Source organism: Sipha flava, unplaced genomic scaffold, assembly GCF_003268045.1.
Source record: "Sipha flava isolate LNK unplaced genomic scaffold, YSA_version1 607_pilon_pilon, whole genome shotgun sequence".
NCBI lineage: Eukaryota > Metazoa > Arthropoda > Insecta > Hemiptera > Aphididae > Sipha > Sipha flava.
In genome coordinates this window covers 484889-509512 of record NW_020273584.1, presented here as the reverse complement: position 1 = coordinate 509512, position 24624 = coordinate 484889, and the positions used below count along the sequence as shown (strand labels likewise).

At 22.3% G+C, this 24624-nt stretch overlaps 1 protein-coding gene across 47 annotated transcripts in view; it reads left to right on the top strand.

Annotated features, from left to right (window-relative positions):
- The window catches only part of LOC112691349 (longitudinals lacking protein-like), a 432448-nt gene that overhangs the window by 95220 nt on the left and 312604 nt on the right, over positions 1-24624 (top strand). Inside the window, exon 5 of one of the 47 annotated variants that reach the window (XM_025565528.1) lies at positions 24453-24596. The exons of the other annotated variants lie outside the window; for them this stretch is intronic. Within the exon in view, the coding sequence (XP_025421313.1) occupies positions 24453-24596 (144 nt within the window). The remainder of the gene's footprint in view (positions 1-24452; positions 24597-24624) is intronic. 47 annotated transcript variants of the gene reach the window in all.

Genomic DNA, 24624 nt, shown 5'->3' with positions numbered 1-24624 from the left:
TTTCCGTTTTATTCATGGTCCGCTTTAGACAGTTTTCATTGTATTATCAAATCTAGAATTTACATTTTTCTGTCATTACCAGATCTAGGATTTGTATGCAACAGCATGTTTTTTTTACCACTTCTCGTTATTGATTTTGTCAGTAATATCTACAAATCAACTCATGAGATAAATAGTGGTGTTTTTATTTTGCATGTTTTTGCATATTTTGAATAAAATTAATATTATTGAATATTTTGATTACAAGAATGCGAAAAATTAATATTTTATATTATATTTTGTATTTAATTCTAGCCCTGCTGTTTAATGTATAAAACTTGATTTTTTTGTCAAACTTAAATTGTATTTTAAATTATTTTATTTTATTTTATTTCTCAATTATATTATATTAAGACAAACAGCGAACCACTGATGTATTTCAATAAATAAATATTTTTTTTGTAACTATATTTTTGTGTTTATCTTATACAAATTTAAATGAATATTTTTGCATATTTTGGTAAATAAAATGTATATCTTACAATTTTTTATTGCATACAAATTCGAGTCATGGTCATTACCAATTAAAGTAATTCAATATAATAGTATTCATAGATAATCATTAAAAATCAATTTATAGAGCAATTTTATTAAATTATATTACCTTACCTAAGTTTTAGATTTGGGCAACTAATTCTCTTTCAAACTTTTAATAATTTATTCTAAAATAAAATTTTTGCAAGAATGAAATGTATTGTATGAATGAGCTGCAAGTATCTCTTATAGTAATGAAGATAGTTAAGAATACTTAGTTTTAATTTTTTCTACTTTTACAAGTTTTATATTATTTGTTTTTAGTGAAATATACATTTATATATTTATTAAAATGTTTTGTATATCTAATTAATTTGGGGTTATTGAGCTTTAATTGAGGTATTAGTAAATGATGTGTTGATATATTTGATATCCATATTAATACAACATATATGCACAACTTCTATAACATTGATGAATTATTTAAAAAATGAATGAATAGATTCAATGAATTGTATAATTGAATGCTGGAGTGTATTCAAACAGATATGCTTATAATAACGTGTATGATGTTTCCAATTTTCATGAAGTTAAATATTTTATTTTATTTTTTCCTTTTTATTGTTTTACAGTTACTATATTTACAATCAATGATAATAAGTTTGAATGTAAGAAATGTGGACGCATTTTTGGAACCAGAAGTAGTTTAAATACACATGTTAAAGTGATCTGTGGTAAGCCACCTCAGTTCAAGTGTGACCTTTGTAGTCACAGAACATTTAAACAGAAAGGAAATTATAAATTTCATTTATTACGTGTTCATAATATAATGATGTAGTTAGTGTAATATTGTTAATTGTTTGCAATATATTGTACTGAAAATTATATGATAATTTTTAATTTCATTATAATATGTTCCTAATAAACTTTACATAGTATAAATTATTATGTTAATAATATATTTAATACCAATTTTTTTTTTTTTAGGAAGTTATTATATTTTTAGATTGATAAAATTAGACTCATATTATTTTCTACTGGACATAAAAGTTTTTAATTAATATATTATTATTAATATTAGAGTAATTTTTTGTACTTACCATTACTACACAATTTTATTATAATGTGCAAAATAATAATTTTTACAAAAATACAAAAATTCATATTGTACACCTAAAATAAACTTGTAAATATTTTTTATATTATTAACATGTGGTTTATTGTTCTTTGTTATATTTTCATTTGTATTAATTTGACTAAATAACCGTGTGTTCTGGTTTTAATATATTCAAGTAAATAATTTTGTCCAATTGCTACAGATCATATTTAAATAAGTCAATTGTCACTGTACATCTTTGGTATGACTTTCAAAAGAACCTCAATTTTATTGTAATGTGTGTTTCAAGCTATTCTTTAAAAAAAAAAGATGAAGATATCATATAACCTTTGCATATATATGAAGTTTAAAATTCACATGTCTAGATCATATGATTTGCAGTAATATATCATTTCATATAATAATTGTTTTATTACGAATAATATTTTCAAACCATGTACTCCATTAGTAGAGTAAAACCAATAGTAGATATTATTTTGAGTTGTGTTTTAATTTCCACAGTTTTAATAAATAAATTTGCTTTGATAAATTTTTTGTTTTTTTCAGGTAGGAGACATCAATGTTTAACCTGTGGTCGTATGTATACTTATCACAGAGGGCTAGTGAGACATATGACGTATGAATGTGGTGTTGATTCCAAGTTTCAGTGTGCCTTGTGTGGACGACCATTTAAACGCAAAGAAAATATGAAATCTCACATGATAAATATTCATAAGCTACTTTATTAAAATATTTTACTTTAAAAAACGTCAACAAAACAAAAGATTGGTTATTTTGAGAGTGAAATATTTTAATATCATTTTGATACTTAATATATTTCAAAATTCCTGTAACAGACATATTTTCAATATTGGGAAATCAGCAGTGTTTACCATATTATAATATTATAACTAATGTTTTTATATACATTAAAACTATCTTAGAATACTCATCAAGGGACCAGCTCATAAAGCATCTTATGTGGGAAAGTATTTTAATCAAAAGCATCTTAAACAAGTTCTACTTTATTTTTTAAAAGGGAAATTGAAAAAAAATAAAAAGTAAATTTCCCATTCAAATATTTTTATGTTTTATTTTCTTATGTTGTGACTGATAATACTTAATATTAAATAAAATATATACTTATATACAGGGAATTTCATAACAGAAGATAATAATGATTAAAACCAAGAAAAATTACGAAACTAAAAAATATTAAATAACAATATTATATGTTTGAGAACTGATTGGCATAACAGTATGTTTTACATTATATGTGTTTATCTAGAAATTAATTTAATAGTATACTGTACAATATACTTTTACCATAACTACGTCCAAATATAATTAAGAACTGTTAATTAAAATACTATTAAATAAATTGGATAATGAATTCAACTTTTTGAATAATAGTGGTATTACTGATGGTAATTATTGTGTATGTTATGTATTTATTGGTGAAATTATTGAATTCACTTATGTATTAGATCAAAACTCATAATTATTTTACTGATTTTAGAATAACAAGTTATGAAGTGAGTTTTGTTTCTCTGGAATTTAAATTAAATGTATAATATATCATGGCATATATTTCATTATAAGATGAAATATATTAGATTACCAAAAGAATTATATTTGTAATAAAAATTGATTTTCATTATCTAGTTTTACTATCTTTTTAGACTACATTTTTGTGCTCTAAAACTAATTTCTTTTTGGTTCTCATATTAAAAATGTAAGATAATTTATAGTTAGATAAAAATTTGTTGATATTTTGGGATAGTCCTATTTTAAATTAAATACCAAAAATAAATATTAGTAATTGTATTCAAGTATATGTTTGTATCACAAGAAATTCACTTAAAGTCGCACTACATATGTACAAAAAAAAAACTGAAATTTTTCTGTTTTTCTTCTTAATCTGATACTTGTGTTTAGTAGGTAAGTAGGTAAATCCAACTATGTATATTTAAAATTGTCTTAATTTATAAATTAAATCAAATGTTGTTATTTTTTTTTTCAACTTTATAGGTTGTTTAAATTAGTTTAATAAAATTCAAAATGATTAATTAATCAATTATAAATAGATTTTTTTTTAATATAAACTGATTGTTATTTTCATTTGCTGTTGACTTATTTATTTTTCTTTAGAAGAACTAGATTTACTAATTACCACAAAGACAATCAATAATTTTATATTGAAGATAACAGTTATGATTAATATTAATTAATATTATTTTTTTTTATATATATACAAATATTTATTTAAATTTAAAATTTTAATATACCCTAACATAAAAAATGATCTAAAATTAATTGTTCTTTTTATAAAGTTCTAAATAATGTTTTCATAAATTATGGTCTATGAACAAACATTTACAAGTTTTTTAACAATGGATATTATCAGTAAAAAAATTAATTTAAAATTTGAAGTTAAAAATATTAGCTAAGTAAATATTATAAATATGTTAGATTTCCATTTTTAAGTTTAATATTTTATAAATAGTCCATATTAAGATATAATTCTATCTTATATATAATATATATAATAATTTAAATTAATACATTTTATATTCTTCATTTTCATTCTTGTTGTACATAATTTCGTAATTTTTACCACTTTTATATTTTTATTTTTTCGGTGATGGAAACAAGTACTAGTTCACATTAACTAAATATAATTTTTATTTAAACAAATGCCTTTATTTTTATAAATTTTATGTGATCATATTAGACCTACTTAAGTAATTAATACTTTTTCAGATGCCAAATTAGCTGTTATGAGTCCAGATGGGTTTTTTAAATGTCCTCGAGATAGTTGTGGCAAAAGATATAAGTATAAACCAGGTTTGTACAGGCATCTGAGATATGAATGTCAGAAAACCAGACAGTTTTTTTGCTACATATGTCTGAAGAGATTTTACCAAAAGGTTCATTTACAGTCACATATGGTTGCAAGACATCTCATCTCAGATTTTAATATCACATTGTAATTAAAATTAAATCATATTTTTGTATTTTTAAAGGCTTATACCAAATTCATAATAATGTTTGTTAATAATTTATAGTTTTTATTATTGGGGTATTTTTGGGTTGTTTAGTTAAATATATATATCAATGTGAAATGTTTTTATTTTTTTATTAAGTACGTTAAGTATCATAAATATGTTTTTATTTTTGAAATTTTTAATTATTGTTTATATATTATATGTTAATGCATCTTGCATACAGGCACAATATAATATGATTTATACTTGCATACTTTCATTTTTTTATGGTAGCTTATATATTCAGGAACTATAAAAATATATGATTAATATATATATATATATATATATATATATATATATAGTATAGCTATGTATAATATTATACATTTTATTATTTAATTTTTAAAAGTAATTTACTAGTTTTTAAATTAATTTTGAAAATTTCTAATACACTATATGTGTAGTAATAATTAATTTATGTGTGGATTTATTTATTTAGTATTGTCATGATTTGAATTTAGGTAGTTAATATTGATGAACATTATTAGAACTTTTTTTTTTTTTTATGACATCTAGTTTTTGTTTACAGTTCACTGTCTTCATAAACCACATATTTGCACAATTTGCGGCAAACGATATAAACACATGGCCAGTTTACGATCGCATTTAAAATTTGAGTGCGGGAAAGAACCTCAGTTCTCTTGTGCCATGTGCTCAAGAAAATTTTCAATCAAGAGTAATTGCAGGCGACATGAAGTTCTTGTCCATAACTATAGTCTTTCCCTAGATTCGACTGATTATTAATGATTATTAAAATAAAAATAAATTAAATAAATTATGATTTATATTTTATTCTTAAATTAAATTATGTAATTAATATAAATAATGTGTATATAACTTTATTGTATCTATGTCTATAGAAATGCAAGTTTAACGCTTATTAACATTTTTAAATATTTTAAAAGGGTATTATGGAGAAAGTTATTAAATTATTTCTTTGTGATTGATTTAAATACTTTATTTATTTGATAATAATTTTTCCCCTAAAATTTAATATGTTTTTTAAAAACATATATTCTATTTCAATATTTATCTATGTAGAACTTATAAGATACAAACATTTTTTAGTACTTCATTTAAATAGTTTATAATTTTCATTAATTTATGTAGATTGTCTGATCTTAACGACTGTATTTTTTTTGTCTATTGAAACATGAACAAAACGCAACTACGTTAAACAAATATTACTGTAATTATTTTTTGACCTGCTTTGAGTACACTATGTGAATTGGAAAAAGTAAATAATTAGGTAAAAAAAAAAAGAACATGTTATATTTTTTGTAAAATATGTTGTGGATATACTTAAAATTAGTTTATAAAATAGAAATTCTTCTGTATTTAAAATCATGGTGTACCATAATATGATTCAATAATTAATTAGGTATTTTTATAATAAAATTAAAGACAAACATGTTAAAAGTATATAATTGTATTGTCTATTAACAGTGGCGTTTTAAGGAGGGGAGGGTGCTCCAAAGGTACTGGACCCAATCATAACATCTCAAAAAAAAAAAAAACCTAAATATTGTTACATATTTGGAGACCCCGATTTATGTAGGTACGCTAATGGACGCGATCGAACCACAGAATATATGAAAAATATATTGTTCATATTGTTTCATATATTCTGTGGTCAAACGCTCAAAAACCCGCCGGATTAAAACTAAACTTTTTTATAAAACCCGAAAACAATTTTTAATTTCTTTTTTTTTTTTTATAGACTTAATGGCTTGGTTATGATGTTCATTTATAGAAAAGATTTTCTCTTACCAAAAGACATTTTAGTAGAATTTTGTAAAAAAAGACATTTGGATTTTGTACTTTAAAATTATAAAATATAATAAAACAACTATTTTTTATTCTTACTATCTATTAAAAACTATTATAGTTAATACTATATATTATTATTACTATTATCTTTATATCAGTACCTATTTATATTAAGTCGAAATTATAGGCCCTCCTTCAAAAAAAAAAAAAAATTAAAATACGCCACTGTCAATCAATTAGTTTTAAAGCATCAGCAGACATAGATCTAGAAATACAAAATGGGGACTGGACGAAAAAATTTACTAGAACATAAAATCATAGGTATTAAGTTTAAGTTTGTAAAGTGAATGAAATAATAATCATCATACATGGATATTATAAAATAATAATAAAAGCTTTAATTACAAAATTACCTTTTATTACATACATTATATAACAACATAGGCAAGAGTGCAAAATATTTAGTAATCGAAAAAATATCATAGTTTATTTGTAAATTAATTTGACCAATCCTCTGTTTTTATCCTTCTAGGTTAGGACTATTGAGTATTATATAAATAATCATGATTATCAATCATTCTTAAATTTCAATAAGCCCCCCTCCTTGAGCCGTGTAAAAACTAAAAATATGAATAAGCAAACAGTTTACTAAAAATCGTTCTGGCAATAATTTTATGCCAAAACTATTTACTGTTTATAAAAATGTTTGTTCCTATAAGCTTGACTGTTAATTAAATTTGAATAAAAAATAATTTTTTTGTTTTAATTTTTTCATTGATATCTATATTTTTATATAGCTAAATTACCACTGTGGTATAAAGTTTATAGAACTTAAAATTACTTCTCATGTATCAAACATTAGGAAAAAATAATATAATTGTTACTAAAAAAGATCCTTAAATAAATATTGATTTTTTTTAACTAGTCATATTTTTTTTTTTTTTAGATCAAATGCATTTGTACATTAAAATAAATTTAATATTTTTACATAACATGACATACATGTTTGAAATACATTTATCTGGAGTGTTATTTTGAATAATATTTTTGAAAAGTATTTAGAATACCACTAAATTAATTTTCAAAAATAGTATTTAAAATACCACTCAAATACTTAAAAAAAGGGTTTTACGCAATAAAAATAAAAAAAAAAACTATGATAGTGCCTATATAAAAAATTAAGTAAATTTAATAATTTAAATGATTTTTAAATTTATTTTATAGTATATTACTTTTTCTTTGTATTGTATATTATATAAATGTTTATATTGGTATAGAGTTATAATAAAAAAGTATAATCAAATAGTATTCTTTATCTTGAAAAATATTTAATTATCACTATTCAAATACTTAAATTTAAATATTTCAGTATACTATCTTAATACTACAGAAATACTTGATATTCGTTAAGTAAACATTATTTTAGTATCATAAATGCATTACTGTAATTTTTTTGACAAAAGCAAAAAAAAAAAAAAAAATAGTATACTACCATCCTTATAATAAATTTGTTTACATTATTAAAATATCACAAAATAGCTGTCAAGTACCCATTTGAAACAATTGGCCCTGAAATGCTAACCTAAGAGTATCATCCAATATTTTAAGAACAGAAATTTAAAGACATTTAAATACAAATACAATAATTATAATAATAGTTATAAGTTGTCATACTGTAAATATTGAAAATATTGTAAAACAATTTAAATATTTATCAGAAAAAGCTAATGACAGTTGCTGTCAAAGCCAAAGTTCAATTAAAAAAAAAAAGAAAAAAATAAATTCAATCTTCTCATTTTAAAATGGTGCATCAGTGCTATTATATTTTTATTTTTATTTTCATTGAAGATTTTGAATAATTATGAAAGTAAATGTAAATATTATAATATTAAATAAGTGCTAAGTATAAAGAATGTGGATTTAAAATGAATTTTTATTATTAAACGATATTTAAATTTTTTTCGAATACGAAACATAATTAATCATAAATAATGTTTTGATTATATTGAAATTACATTGTCTAAGAAGTCTAGTTGATTATTAAAATTAAATCATTTGAACTATTTGATTTATATTATGATTAGCAATGAAAAACAAGATTGAAGTTACATATTTGAAATATTGGTGTTTGTTTTACTCATCAAAAAACTCTTTGAGTTTAACTGTCTAAGATTTAGACTGATGGCGTTGACAGTGCTTGTAAACTAACACCAATAACAAAGCAAATTGTTCTGCGGTTAACAAACAAACATTGTATTTTATGGTAACCGATGCTTGAGTACCATCATGTGATTTTTTTTTTCGGTCACTTACATCATAGGTGTCTCTTTTTGTTATTGTGTTCTCAGGTAGTTTACGTTGGCGTATTGTTAATAAACAGTTGAAAGAAACTGGTTCTGATGGACGAATCACATGTCCAAAAAATTGTGGTAGTCACTATAAAAGCAAAAGTGGATTATACAATCATCTCAAATATGAATGTGGCATTGATCCACAGTTCAAGTGCAATTATTGTGGTAAAAGTTTTGCCCGCCATAGTAATATGCGAAGACATATGCTTGTTCACCTTCCAGGGTCGGTGAAAAAGGAAACTGAAGACAAAAACTGCAACCCTTTATGGTTTTATGATACTGATTCTTAGTATATTCAAATCCTATTCAATTTGTAAATGTTAACTTCAATTGTGTTGTAATAAGAAAATAAAATAATTTATGTATAAATTATCTTTTGTCTTAAATTATATTATATTAATTATTGACTTAAAAAACAATTATGTTAATTTAATTTCTTTTACATTTCAATATTTAATTCTTTATTAATATTTTAATAAAACAATTTTAGTTCAGATATCAATTTTAATTTTATTTCATTATTATTTCCTATCATAATGTTAAAATGCACATCATTTTTTTTCAATAATTGTATTTAATTGTAAAGTATTAGGATAAAATATATCTTCTTTCACAAACTTTTAAAATATTATTTTTAGTAATCAAACATGATTGGTGTTGTACTATTTTTTTGTTTAATTTTGCATTATTATTAAGCTATTGGTCTTTTAACTACAGTATTTGAGTCTTTTTAAATTAAAAGTAAAAACTATTGCAATTAATATAAATGTTACAACCATTCAGTGAAATTGTTCGTTTTGTGACAGTTATCCAGTTCATTTTTTACATATTATGAAATACATAATTATTTCATCAACTGGCCAGCCTATTAATGAAATCAAATTATAACTATGATTTTTCATCTGAAAACTATTATATACAATTTCTATAATATTAATTTTAAATAAATTATAAAAAAAAATATATAATAAGTACTTATCAATACAAATTAATATTTTAATAGTTTTCAAAATGTATTTATGATTTTGTCTATTGTTGAACTGTGATAACAGCTATTACATTTTTTCTTAAATTTATATCAATAAATATATATTTTATAATTTTTCTGATTAAAGATGTATAATTTTAAAGTATGAAATTAGGTATTAGATTTTAGCTTCTGTGATTTCTTTAATGATTTGTTGAATTTCATTACAGGCAGTGGCGTAGACACAACTTTTTTTTTGGGGGGGAGATGGTGTTTAAGAGTAAGTTTTTAAGTGTTCTTAGTATATCTTAAAACGAGGTTATATGTAATAATATTACATTTAAAATAATATTATTATTATGTCCCGTATTTAATGAAAATTATTTTGTCACTCAATTTTTAATATATACCTAATCATAGTAAAATCAAAATATTTTAATATAATATGTAAATATTAGTAAATAATAATCAAATATTATTAAAAAAAAAAAATCTTTTGGGGGGGGGTCGGAAACCCCTTACCCCTAACCCTCTCAGTAACGACGCTACTGATTACAGGTAAATGGTTTTTTTACCGGGGGGTTTTTTTTTATAATGTCTAGTTTTTTTTTTCATAATATTCAACTTTAAATTGAAAGTGAACATTCACACATGAGATTGTAAAATGTACTGATTTACTTTCTAAAATACACACCATTACACCACTATATATGAAAATTATATGTATTAAAGATAATATATATTAATAAGATCAACTGTAGATTGAAACTAGGTTATAAATCAGATAAAATTTTTATTTGAATAATTATATTAAATAGGTAAATGGCACAATTCACCATTATAATAATATTAGGAAGTCATATAGTGTAATTTTCAGGTTAACAATAATAGTTATATTTTTATTTCATGCTGGCTAATTGATAAAAAAAATTACACTATGTGAAAATGTAGTGTCCATTTGTTATATTATTTATATTAAGATATGCAGTTAATGAAACAATTATGTATTTCATAACATGTAAAAAATAGTTTCCATTTCATAAACTGGATAACTTTTCATGAAATGAACAATTTCACTAAATGGATGCAAAATATATATATATATATATAAATATATTATTTTATTACTATCACAATTATTGTTAATATTTGATTATAATATGTTATTTATTTGTTAAATTGTTTATTGTTGTTAATTTTATCTAAGAGTTTGTTAATTTATGTTATGAATTATTTATTGTTAGTTGTTTTAAGTACTGTTATAATACAGTATGGTTATGTATCAACTATAAATTGTTTAAAATATTACCTAATAAACTCATATTACTCAAATAATTATGGTATTGTAATTTTTGTAATGTGTCTTGTGAAGAAATAACATTTGATGACAATTTGTTGAGAATTTTCAATTTTAATAAATAAAAATTTAATTTTACTGTAAATTATTACTATGATATTTATTTATATTTTTTTTATAATTTTTTTTTTTAATATTAGTTGGTTTTTATGATGTCTAAATACAGATTCCTTGTATAAAACACAGTTATAGAGAAATATATAATTAGTTTAACGATTGATTTTTAGAATATTCTAAAATTAATGATTTAACTTACATTTAATTAATATGATATTTTTTGGTATCAGATAAATTTTTGCAATTTAGTGAAATACATCAATGTTAGGTCCAAAATTTTTTGTTCTACATTTCAATATAATTATTTGAAAAATCCCTCAGTCAATATATTTATATTTTAACAATCAAAAGTTTGTTATTACCCATTATTAAATTTTTTCTTGATACCTAAAACTTACTGATATTTTCTTTAGTATCCATAATGTAATTATTCCATTTATACAATTAGTTGTACAAATAATTAACTTTTGATACTTAAGCTAAACTTAATAGTTAGTTTGTGTATTATTTATTTATTCAATTTTGATATATTTTGAAGAAAAATTGTCTATTTTTTTAAGTCATAAACTACCACTGCTGATGTTTAAGTAGGTGCTTAAATACTTCTAATATACATTGGTACTGTTTGAATACCTAATTAATAGTTGCTGGTTATTGGTGTTATGTTGTAGGTTGTTCAAAAAGAAATCAAGTATAGAAATGTTATTCAACATTTAAATATGTAAAAATATTTAAATATATTTGAAACTTTATCAAAATCAGATTACTGTGTATTTTATATTAGCCTATGTTCGGATTTATGCGACTGTACTGTACATGTATTATATATATACCTACACAGTGAAATCGATCTTTTCATAAATTGGATATCCAATTTATGAATTTAATTTAAATCATGTATTATAATTACTATACATAAATTATTTATCATGAAATAATAATAATAATACATGATTTATCAAATGGATATGTTCACATTCAGTATTCATTCTAGAAATAAATTTTAATGATTAACATTGTGTATCTTACCAAATTAACTCATTCAATTTTTGGGTCTTTTTAATGTTTTAGAGTAGAGAAAATGATCTGCTTTCAGTAATGGTTAAAATCTGCAAAGTACTAGATATATTATACCATAATTAAGTTATAAAGCTATTAATTATAAAGTCGAATGTCATCAGTATAATTTAGTGAATATTTTTATGTAGTGATAGAAGAGATATTACAATTATTTTGTTAAAATTAAGTCAGAATTAACTTGATATATAATATATTGAATATTAAAGAAACTCAGTTTTATCAAATTACAACATAAAATATCAAAAAATTATAACAATTTCTAATATTTTTCTATGATAATGGATTATGTAACAAGAGAATAATTACGAAAATGTAATAAGTGAATTAGTTTTGTTTTACAAGATTTATGTTTGTATATGTAATATTTGTACACTTGATATAGCTTTTACATTCTTAATATATATTTTCCAGATATTCTAGGTTTTTCATGTCCAAAAGCAGACTGTAGAAAAATTTATAAATCTAAGAATGCATTGTACACACATCTGAAATATGAATGTGGAATGAAACCACAATTTAAGTGTGATTTATGTACGAAATCATTTAAGCAACCAGGAAGTTTCAAGTGTCATATGATAACTAAACATAAACAACTAGTGTAAAGAGTAAGACTTGGTTAGTTATAAGAAATTATTTAAAAAAAAAAAAAATAATTACATTTTTTTTATGTTGATACTTATTTTCTTGGTAGAATTTGATATAAACCTGAAATTCTATTTTGATTTTTTATTATATGTCTTAATACAATTTTTGTAAATTTACACTTTATATCTATTATTTTATAATTTGTTTTAAAATGATTTTTCTTTCATTATTTTTTTTTTCATTTAAAATAATATTTAAATTATTTGTAGACATGAGCTTGGAATTTTTAACATATTATAGGTATTATTGTATTTATAATTTGTTCTGCCTATATCCATCTGAAATTAATTAATTTAGTTGCTATTCTAATATATTAGAAAATAATAGTCAAATTATAGTTATATTTATGTATTCGGCATAAAATACCTGGTATAAAATGTAAGTTAAATACTTGAGTAAGCTTTTTATTTTATAAATATTATGTTGTTTTATTAGTTTATTTGACTTATTTAAATAATTGGTTTTCTTGATAAATATAATAGACTACTAAAATGATTAATATATTGCTTTTGCTGTATCTAAGTGATATATTCACAAAAATTATACTAGAGTAAAAATATTGAATAATAATAATTCTTTTGGTTATTTTAAATAGGTAATGTGCTTGTTGTAACTGAAACAAACATTCATCGATGTCCAAATGATAAGTGCGGTCGAAAATTTAAATTGTCACGATCTTTGGCTGTTCATCTTAAATATGAATGTGGACTTGAACCTCAATTTCATTGTGTTGTATGTAATAAAAGCTTTAAGCAACGGTTTACTTATAAGACTCATATGTTCAATGTGCATCACAAATCTATAGTTATTTAAAATTACTTATTAGATTAAGATATTTAGCTTAAATCAACTTCTTTATAGGACACTTCTTATTATTGCCATTATTATTCAATAAATGATTATTGTTCCTACTATAATTTTATTTGTTTCCAATTAATATAATGTTGCTTTTTTAACTTTTTTGGATTTTGATCAAAATGTGGACTGCATTAATTTTACAGCAATAAGTTCTAAAATAGAAGTTGTGTTATTAAAATAAACTATGTTAATTTTATAAGTACTTATAAAAGTCTTAGATAGTTGAATATAATTTAACTAGATAGTTTATTAAGGTATAGTTCTAATTATAATAGTTTTTATCCAAAGCAAATTTACAATTTTATAAAAAGAAAAATTATTACATTCTGTTTAAAATATTTAATTTTTGATATTAATTTAAAAAAAAAATTTAAATGTATGTTTTTTAATGAAACTAATTTTTGTATTGTAAAATATTTAAGGACTCTTTCAAATTATTCATTATATGAGAATATAATTATTATAAATAGATTTATAAATTGAATACTTACATTTTTAATTTTTTTTTTTTTAGGTATAAAATATCCGATTTATATTTTATATTTAATGCTTAAACTATTTTTATATGTATGTTGCCTATAGTTATTTTAAAATACATTTATATGATATTGCATTATACCTAAAAAATATAATAAATTTGTACCACAAGTATTTATTACTTATTATTATTATTTATTTATTCAATATTAAACCATGGGTTTACAGAATATTATTGGTTTTTTATGGTCTATAAATTATAGACTATACAACTATAGACTATAATGATATTTGCTATAAGTGTCTGCAAAAAAAAAATGTATGATTATGATTTTATCGAGGGTTTCTAATATTAAATGTATGCACCTTGAATTTGTAAACAATGATTTTTAATTGAAAGATATAGGTATGTAGTATCAATATGGTGGTTTAATTATGGTATACAGCAGGGATGGGCAACTCAAAGTTACAAGATGGCCAATTTTTATAAAATTAAAATCCAGCGGGCTAAAGCATATGAATAAAAAGGTCATTCAAAATATGAATTTTAATTAGCATTTATGTACACTTAAATAATAAATTCAGCACACACGACAGTATAACATGGATGATACAAAGAAACTGATATAATTTAATAGTTTGGTATAAATAGTTATGCTTGAAAGCTATACTTATACATAGCTATACATAAATATGACATTTAGACATTTAACATTGTTTAATACCAGATAACAATTATTATATCGATAAGATATATCTAAGTGTAGACGATTAATTTTAAAATTGTATGACGAGTGTCTAGAGCATAGAGTTTATACTTAGTTTAAGGTTTATGGTCTAGAGACAGCGCCTCTTATCTGCACTATTATTATCAGTATTACACTATCATTACAGTTGCCTTATCACATAATCAGTTGATTACATTTTAATATTATATTTAAAAAAACAGCCATAGTATTATATTATTTAATAATTATATTAATTGTAATATATTAATTATTTAGTATAATTAATTTATATAGTACAAACTACAATGTAATCAAGTGAAGAATTAGAAATGTTATATATGTCTTTCTGAAAGAAACTTATCAAGACCGCGGAGAAAGTAGGCTTAACTATTAATGATGATAAGACAGAATGTTTGGTTGTCAGTAGAAGTAACAGAAATTATAGACTAGAACAACATATTGAGCTAGAAGGACATAAATTTAAGAAAGTATCACAATTCAAATATCTAGGATCGATTATCACCCAAGATAATGAACTTAAGACAGAGGTGTCGTCAAGAATACAATTAGCTAACAAGGGATATTATGGATTAGAAAAAGTACTAAAATCGAGGACACTCTATAAAAATTTAAAAATAAGAATGTATATGACATTATTACGACCTATTGTCCTGTATGGCCCTGAGACGTGGGCATTGAGGAAAGCTGAAGAACAGAGACTAGGGGTTTTCGAGAGGAAAGTTTTAAGAAAAATTTATGGACCGGTCTTTGACAGTGAAACAAATGAATGGAGAAAGTTACATAATGATGAACTCAAAAGACAGTTTCAGAGACCTGACATAGTTAAGGAGATCACAAAAAGAAGACTCAGTTGGGGGGGGGCATACCTGGCGTAAGCAAGGATCCCTAGTTAGACAGGTAATAGAGAATGAACCAATAGGTAAAAGACCACTAGGAAGACCCAGACTGAGGTGGGAAGACTGTGTTAAAAAGGACTTAAAAATGATAAATTCAGGAATCAGATGGAGAGAAGCTGCAGAGGATAGGGACAGATGGCAAGATTTATATTTAGCGGTATGGTCTTAAAGGCCGAAACCAAGAAGAAGAAGAAGAAGATATATGTCTTTCTTTGTTGTAATATTTTTTTTTTCAATATTATAATCAGATTCATTTCGTAACTGATCAATTATTACATTTGACGGGATTCCATTTTCAATTTTACCTATAATTATAATAATAAGTGTATATTATATAGGTATAATTTCAAAATATAATTTAGTACTTTAGTTTCTCAAGTAATTGAATATAATACTTACAAGATTCACTTTACAGTACATTTTAATTAAATATAGATATCTTACACAGTTTACTTTTGTAGTCTTGTGAAAAATACTTTTATTTTGTATTCAAATACTATTAGATTATTAGAATATAATATTTTTTTGCTCCGCTAATATTTGTCAGTTTTGGATTGGGTGGTAATGAGTATATGAGAGAAGATGTATTCAAATAATTTACAAATACTTTACAAACAAGACTGGTTTTACATATTATTATGAATTTTTTAAATCATTACCTTAAAGAGAACAAAATTTTAAATTTATTACTTCTAATTCTTCACTTGATGACATTGTAGTTTGTACTATATAAATTAATAATACAAAATAATTAATATATTACAATTAATATAATTATTAAATATTATAATAATATGGCTGTTTGTTTAAATATAATATTTAAATGAAATCAACTGATTATGTGATAAGGCAACTGTAGTGATAGTGTAATACTAATAATAATAGTGCAGATAAGAGGCGCTGTCTCTAGACGCTCGTAATTGTATGATGTAATTTGAAAATATTGCATTGGCCAGATAAAAAAGGCTCTTGGGTCGGATGCGGCCCGCGAGCCTCTAGTTGTCTACCCCTGTGATGTATAGAATGACAAAAAAGTGTAGGATTGCCATAGTAGAGTAATATTAACATTTTGTAAGTCATCTTTAGGCTGGAACTCTTGTAATTTCATCTTTTTAGGAATTCTTGACATTTAGCCATTATAAAAAATATGTACCAAATTATAAAGCAAAAAATATTAGAAAAACGAATAATAATAGTGCTAATAATTTTATTTTAATATTAATTAAATTGTATACTTAATTTTTTTCCTTGTTAGTTATTTGTAAAGTTTAATAAATATAGTGGGCTTATTTAATGCACTATTTCTCAACTATCATAGTTTATCAAATCACTGTGTCATGGAAGAAGTCCAACTGAGTCCTAAGATATGTTCACGATCAAACAAATTAACTTAAATATAGCAATTTTAGTTCAAAAAATAAATATCTTTATGATTTAAATACCAAGTTATTTTTAATTTTTAAAATAATAAAAAATAAAATTAAAATAAGTGTATGATTTATACTCGTAAATTAATAAATCGAAAATAAATAGTCTGGAGTATTATTATATTTGTAATGTATGATAGGTAGGGTTCGGAAGTTATAGGAATTGCATATTGTTTTGTATGCTCTTAATTTATAGCAGACCAGGCTAGAAATTTGAGCTATACAATGTTGAGTTTAAAAATTGAGAATTAAAAGTGCCTATTTTGCATATTTCGTTAATTTTAGAGATAAAATGCATATTTCGTCGATTTTCATTGATTTTCGCATATTTGTATGCATAATTTTTTCATTCTTAACCTATTTATGTTAAATAATCTTCCATAACACAACGCTAATAACGCGGAAAATATCAATCATATAAAATTCAATATTATTTATTGTTATTTTTAAATGTCTACTATGAATTTAATGAAAATATTGATGGTTCAATTCAACAGGTATTATACAACATACGAGTATTTTTATTAAGTATTTCACAAATAATGAATTGTTTTATTATTTTTTCAGTTCAATAAATGCCAACTGATAAAGCACCATATTTTAGTTTTCAATAATACAATATTTTTAAATAAAGGTTTTTAGAATTTACTAATTAACTTTTAATAATAAATATTTATTTTTTTTGCATATTTTACCTTTTTTGACTCCTATAACTTCCGAACCCTAATGATCGGTATCGAATTAAAAATTTATTATCAGGTATACATAGTATATACAAAGTCAATAAAATCACGACTGATATAAGACTTTGATATTAGAAAAAAAATAACAGGAAAAAAAGTTTGGGATTAAAAGTCCCCGGTGAAAAAGTCTCCAAATTAATATTTAATTTAAATTCAGTCTTTTATGCACAAACAAAATAAAATATACAATAACATATAATTATATAATATATTATAATAATATAATAATATAATAATATAATAATATAATAATATAATATCTTATTATAATATAATAATATAATAAAATAATATCTTAAACATCTATAATATTATTTAAAAAATATAAGAGTGCAATTATTTAGATATAAAAGATCTCTTTCTTATATTTTAACCTATTTACTTTAAAAAATTAGGAATATCTGCAAATTTGTCCTCATCAAAACGCTTACATAAAATGTTTAATCGAACTTCAATTTTTTTACCAGCTTTTGTTTTTTCCGATTAATTTCTCCTACTTCAGCTAATGCCATTTTTGCCTTGTCCATTCCAACTTCTTGAGGCATTTTTGTTAGTAATTTCCAAATACTGTGATGTTTAATACCGACGAGATGGGATGACCTATTGTTTCAGCCCTCACAAGCGTTATTAGTTCTGTGCAATTGTCAACCAGATTTGTCAACCAAATTTATTTTATAAATAAAATAATAAGTATAATGGAAATATCGTTTTATTTATACTATAACGAGAGACTTTTTTTCCGAAGGATCTTTTACTGGAGAATTTTTCACCTGGAATTTTTTCCAGGGACTTATTTTTCGTTTACCATTGATTTTGTACTATGTATGTACCTGATGATGAATTTTTAATTTGATACCAATCATACATTACAAATATAATAATACTCCAGGCTAAGCGTTTATTCATTTATTATAAATCATTTATTTACATATTAATTTACGAGTGTTAGTCATTTACTAATTTATGTTTTATTTTATTACTTAAGTATATAAATATGAGTTATTTATGTATACGTTTTAAATTATTAGGTATAAAATGTTATCAAGCTAGAGCATAAATATTAAATATGAAATCTGTATGGGTATTAAGAAATGTTATCATTTATACTTAATTTTTTGCATGGGGTTTGGTGCAAAGTATGTAATATTATAAAAATATTAAGATACTTTAATGCAAAGGCTGAAAAACACTAAGAAAAAGTGGAATTGTGTTACATATTTTATTGCTATTGAAAGTTAATTAAAATAAATGAGTGAACATCATATCTGCTTTATATAAATATTACCTTTGCTTTTTGTGGTACATTTTTTAATGTGTTCAAATTTGTGAATATTTAAATTGTATTTATTTTTAACATTAAAATAACTCATTTTAAATAAATTTTTTACATGTATTTTTATTAACAACTGTATTGTTTTTTAATGTTTTAGATAATAATATATTGTCATACAAATGTCCGAATATTGGTTGTAATCGGATATATAAATGTCCAAATATTGGTTGTAATCGGATATATAAAACGAAACCAGGAATATATACTCATTTAAAGTATGAATGTGGCGTAGAACCAAAATTTCGTTGTCAACATTGTTTGAAATCTTTTAAACGAAAATGGTCGTACCAATCTCATGTATTGCATGTGCATAATAGACCATTAATGCTAGACAAAGAAATTATTTCCAATAAAAAAGAACTTACAATGTGTGATTGGAAAACACACAACTAGATTATTTAAGATTTGTATTTGTTGTATGCATAGATCTTATATTAGTACAATAAGCATATGTGATAAACCATTAATTGTAGACAAATAAAAATAAGATGCATAGTGATAAAGAAGCCACCCATTAATGACACTTTCTAGACATTTATTATCATTAAAATTGTGTAACTATTGATTAAAATGTTTATTTGTTTTATAATTTAATTAATTTAATTTTTTCATCTTACAGCAATTTGATTTAGAAATATTTGTTCAAAGAAATCTAGGTATCCTTTTGTAACTATAGGTATATTTAAATACTTTTATTATTATCTCTTTAAGGTTTTTACTTGATTGAATAGGTGTGCCTAATTGAATTTTAATTATTTGCATGAGTTGTAAATCGATTATACTCATATATGATTATAAATTTAGTATTTTTAAATGCCTATTTACTTTTAATTATAATAAAGTAGTTAAATAATTTTGTAAAATCCCTTACTTTATTGCCACATTACTTTTATCATTCACTTATAGAATATGTAAATGTATTTTAGATTGTCAAGATGTAATTTTCTGTACGAACAAATGTGGCCGAAAATATAAGTCAAAAACTGCTTTATATACTCATCTTAAATATGAATGCGGTGTTGATCCACAATTTCAATGTCAAGTGTGTCAAAAAAGTTATAAGCATAAATGTACATACAAAGTTCATATGATCCGTGATCATGGAATTGTAATGTAGTGTAAAAATATGATGAAAAATAATGTAAATAAATTGATTTAATTTCAATATTAAATGAATTGAAAACCATGCATTTGTTTTAATTTTAATATGATTTCTGGTGACTGAAGTACCGAGTATATTTTATTATTTTTAAAATTAACTTAAATTTATATCATATTTTTATTATTTTAATTGTATTAATTTGATCAGAAACCTAATAACTTTGTTGTTCTATAATTTATATGTATAAATAATAAAATATACGTATATTTAATTTGGATATACGTAGACTAGTTTGTGTGCAGGACTAAAATAATGTTCTGTTTTTTCTGTTTTATTTTAATTTTTTGATTATGTCCCTAAATAGTTCATATAGCTCATACTACAAAAGTAGAAAGATATAAATATGTATGCATTTCTGTTTTTATATAATAATATTTCTCTAAATTATATTTTGTCATTAGCGTTTTAAAATGTAAATATTTGTAAATTTTTATTTTAGTTATTTAAAACGTGTTTTCCTTTATTACAATTTTAGGAAGAAATTGAAAACAAAAGTTCTTATCCATCATAAGTTTTTATTTGTTAGGTGTATATTGTAAATTTAAATTCACAACATTCCGAGCAACTGAATATATATATATATATATATATATATATATAAGTAATGATTAGGTAAATGTTAGGTAAACAATCAAAAGATATAAAAACATATTTTAAAGTACATTGGTAATTTGAAAAGAATGTTAAAAACTGTATCAAATATACCTACAAAATCAAATGAAATAAAATGTTGATGTGCAATTCAAAATAATAGATTATATTGAAGTTGAGCTTGTTAAAATAAATAACTGGAATAACTAACAAAAATAAAATTTCTGTTTAGAAAATATTCATTGTTGCATAATATATTTCTCTGATGTCTTTTATTTATAACCCAAGTTCCTAAGTTTTTAATCAAATACTAATTTTTTTTGTATCATGTTATCTATGTATTTAATTAAAATTTAATGTTGTATATTTATTTGTTTGTAGTATAAGCTTTTGTTATTTTATTTTTTAAATAGATTATTGAATGATAAAAACTAAGGAATGGAAGGTTAATATAACAGTATAAAAATGTCATAATTACAAGCTATATTATACAAGAGCTATATTATTATAAATATTAATATTTGCAATAAAACATAAACATAAACATAGTTCTAACATAAATGATAAAAATAATTTAAAATTAATTTTTTTAACAAAATATTATTATACAAAAAAAGGAGAACAAATAAAATTTTACTTGATTTTAACACTTGTGATTGTTGGATAGTATGTACTATTTTATGGTATTTATTTTTTGTAATATGTAGAAAAACTTGAATAACCATTTAAACATTTTCTATTCATTTTAAAATTATTAAACTGAATTTAATAAATACATTTATGACTTAGTTTAATATTAGGGTTTGGATTTCAATGCAAGGTGCATCTTTTCCTTTTTTTTTATGTTAATTTTAGACAGTACTTTCCAGATACATAATTACATTAGTTTTGTGTAACCGATACATAAAATATGAAATTCTTATTTTACATTTTATGATATTTTTTTATTTTAAGAGCGTTTTCTGGTAATTTTGTTAGTTTTAATACCTAATTTTACATTATACGCCTTAATATTTAAAATTTAACTAATTTTTATTATTATCTTATTATAATTTTAGTTAAATCCATTGTTGCCACATTAAATTAAATTTTTTACAATTATTTTTTTTATTTTTTTGTAAATTATAAATAAGGTATATTATATGACAGTTTATTTAATAATATTAAAGAAAAAAATATATAGGTAATTGTACAAGGACATTTTTGGCTAATTTTTTGGGTTATTAATTCTGGGTTCTAATAATTAGTATTATTTAAATATTAAGTTTAAACTATATTATTATTATTTTGATGTTCTGAAATTTAAAGTAATTATTTCTTACCTAATTTGTAATTTAATAGCCTACCAGTAATTAATAAAAAATGACTCGGACAGGATAGTGTAATTTTACTGTATTCGATTTGAATGCAATGATACATTCGATAAAAAACGATTCTGAGCGGACGAGGTAATTTTTTTTATTTAATTTTATTTCTTACTATGGTGATAAACAAAGCGTTTTGAGAACAGCTTAAGAACGATTTATATAATTTACTATAATAATTATAATTTATAATTAGGAAATATTATAAAAATGAAAAAAAAATATAAAATAAAAGTAAAAGCTCAAAAATCGTTCAAATGTTTTGAAAATTTTACCATGTATAGGTAAGAATAATATAATTAAATAACCCAAATTTCAAATTTTTCACCAATGTTTTTAACCGAATTACAACAAAAAAACTCTCAAAATTAAAATGTCTATAAATAGCTCAAAAATGGCTAAAATTTTCCGAACTTTATTTCGTAAGGAATAAAATCCAAAATACAACAAAATAGATCTTTTGTCATTTTTTATTTGAAGTAATATTTCTGGTAGAAAATGTCGTCCGTAATTATTTAATATTATAAAATCGTGAAATTGTACGTTTTTTCTTCTTTAACCGCTTTTATTTCGAGTACCGTTTTGAAAATCGAAAAATGACCTCTTTTAAGTATCAGCTCAAGAACATTACCTTTCAAAAAAGATGCTACAATCGATACTTTTGAGCAAGTTTAGAGGGAGAAAAAGTGTTTACAGAATAAAAAAGAAAAAGAAATAAACATCATTGTAAAACCATTACATTCCTCGCTCCGCTCAGAATTTAAAAATCTAGGGAGTATAAATGTAGATTTTATAATAATAAGGAAATCTGTATATACTTTGATCCATTTTTTATTTCAATTTATATAACAATTTTTACAAATTATGTATACAAAAGATTGAGTTGTGGAAAATTATGCTTGGTGCTTATAATCTTAAAATAAATATACTTATTCAAATATAAATTGCTTATAATTTATATTTAATTTAAATTATTTATTGACATATCATTTTATCTACGTTTTATATTTATAAATATAATCCTTACAAATTAAATTAGTTAATATAAATTACTAAATGATTTATTGATGAATATTTTATAGATAAATGTATTATTTAATATTTGATTTTTTAACAGATGTCAATTGGATGGTGGACACCTATGAATTGGATGACTTATTTCACTGTTCAAAAATTTGTGGTCTTAAATACAAATCTAATCAAACTCAAAGGTACATATTAAGTACGAGTGTGGGATGAAACCTCAGTTTCTATGCGATACTTGTGATAAATCATTTAAACAACCAATTTATTGTAGAAAACATATGCACATAAGCTAATATTTTAGAAAATTAATTAAATCTTAATTTCATTGAACTATGAATTTATTTTTGACTGTTTAAAATCATTATTTGTTTTCTATTTTTGTAATTACATATCTGTAATTTATGTATCAAGTTTGTACATTATTTTTATTTTTTGATGTTTCTTGAAGTTGAATTGAATTTATATATATACACATATACATTTATTTTAATTAAAATTGATAAAGGCTCATAAAAATAATTTTTTAATTGAGGTGTTTCAAATAAATAAAATTTATAAAATGTTTAGATTAAGTGGGTATGAGATATTTGGTGGTTATATAAATATGAATTGTTTATTTATATAGGTGTATCAATAAAATCAGATATATCAGATACATTAAATTATATAAATAATTATGATTTTTAATGATATAGTTAGAATACTTTTTTATTATCTCTTTTATTATTTTTACTAAATTAAGTATGTAGCCTATTTAAATTTTAATTATTTGCATGTGTCGTAAATTAAATATACTTATATATGATTATAAATTTAGTATTTTTAAATGCCTATTTATTGATATTTATCATAAACTTAGTTAAATATTCTTGTAAAAATTCTTACTTTATTACCATATTACTTTTATCATTCGCTAATAGAATATGTAAATGGATTTTAGATTGTCAAGATGCAATTTTCTGTACGAACAAATGTGGCCGTAAATATAAGTCAAAAAAAGCATTATATGCTCATCTTAAATATGAATGCGGTGTTGATCCACAATTTCAATGTCAAGTGTGCCAGAAAAGTTATAAGCATAAATGTACATATAAATTTCATATGATTCGTGA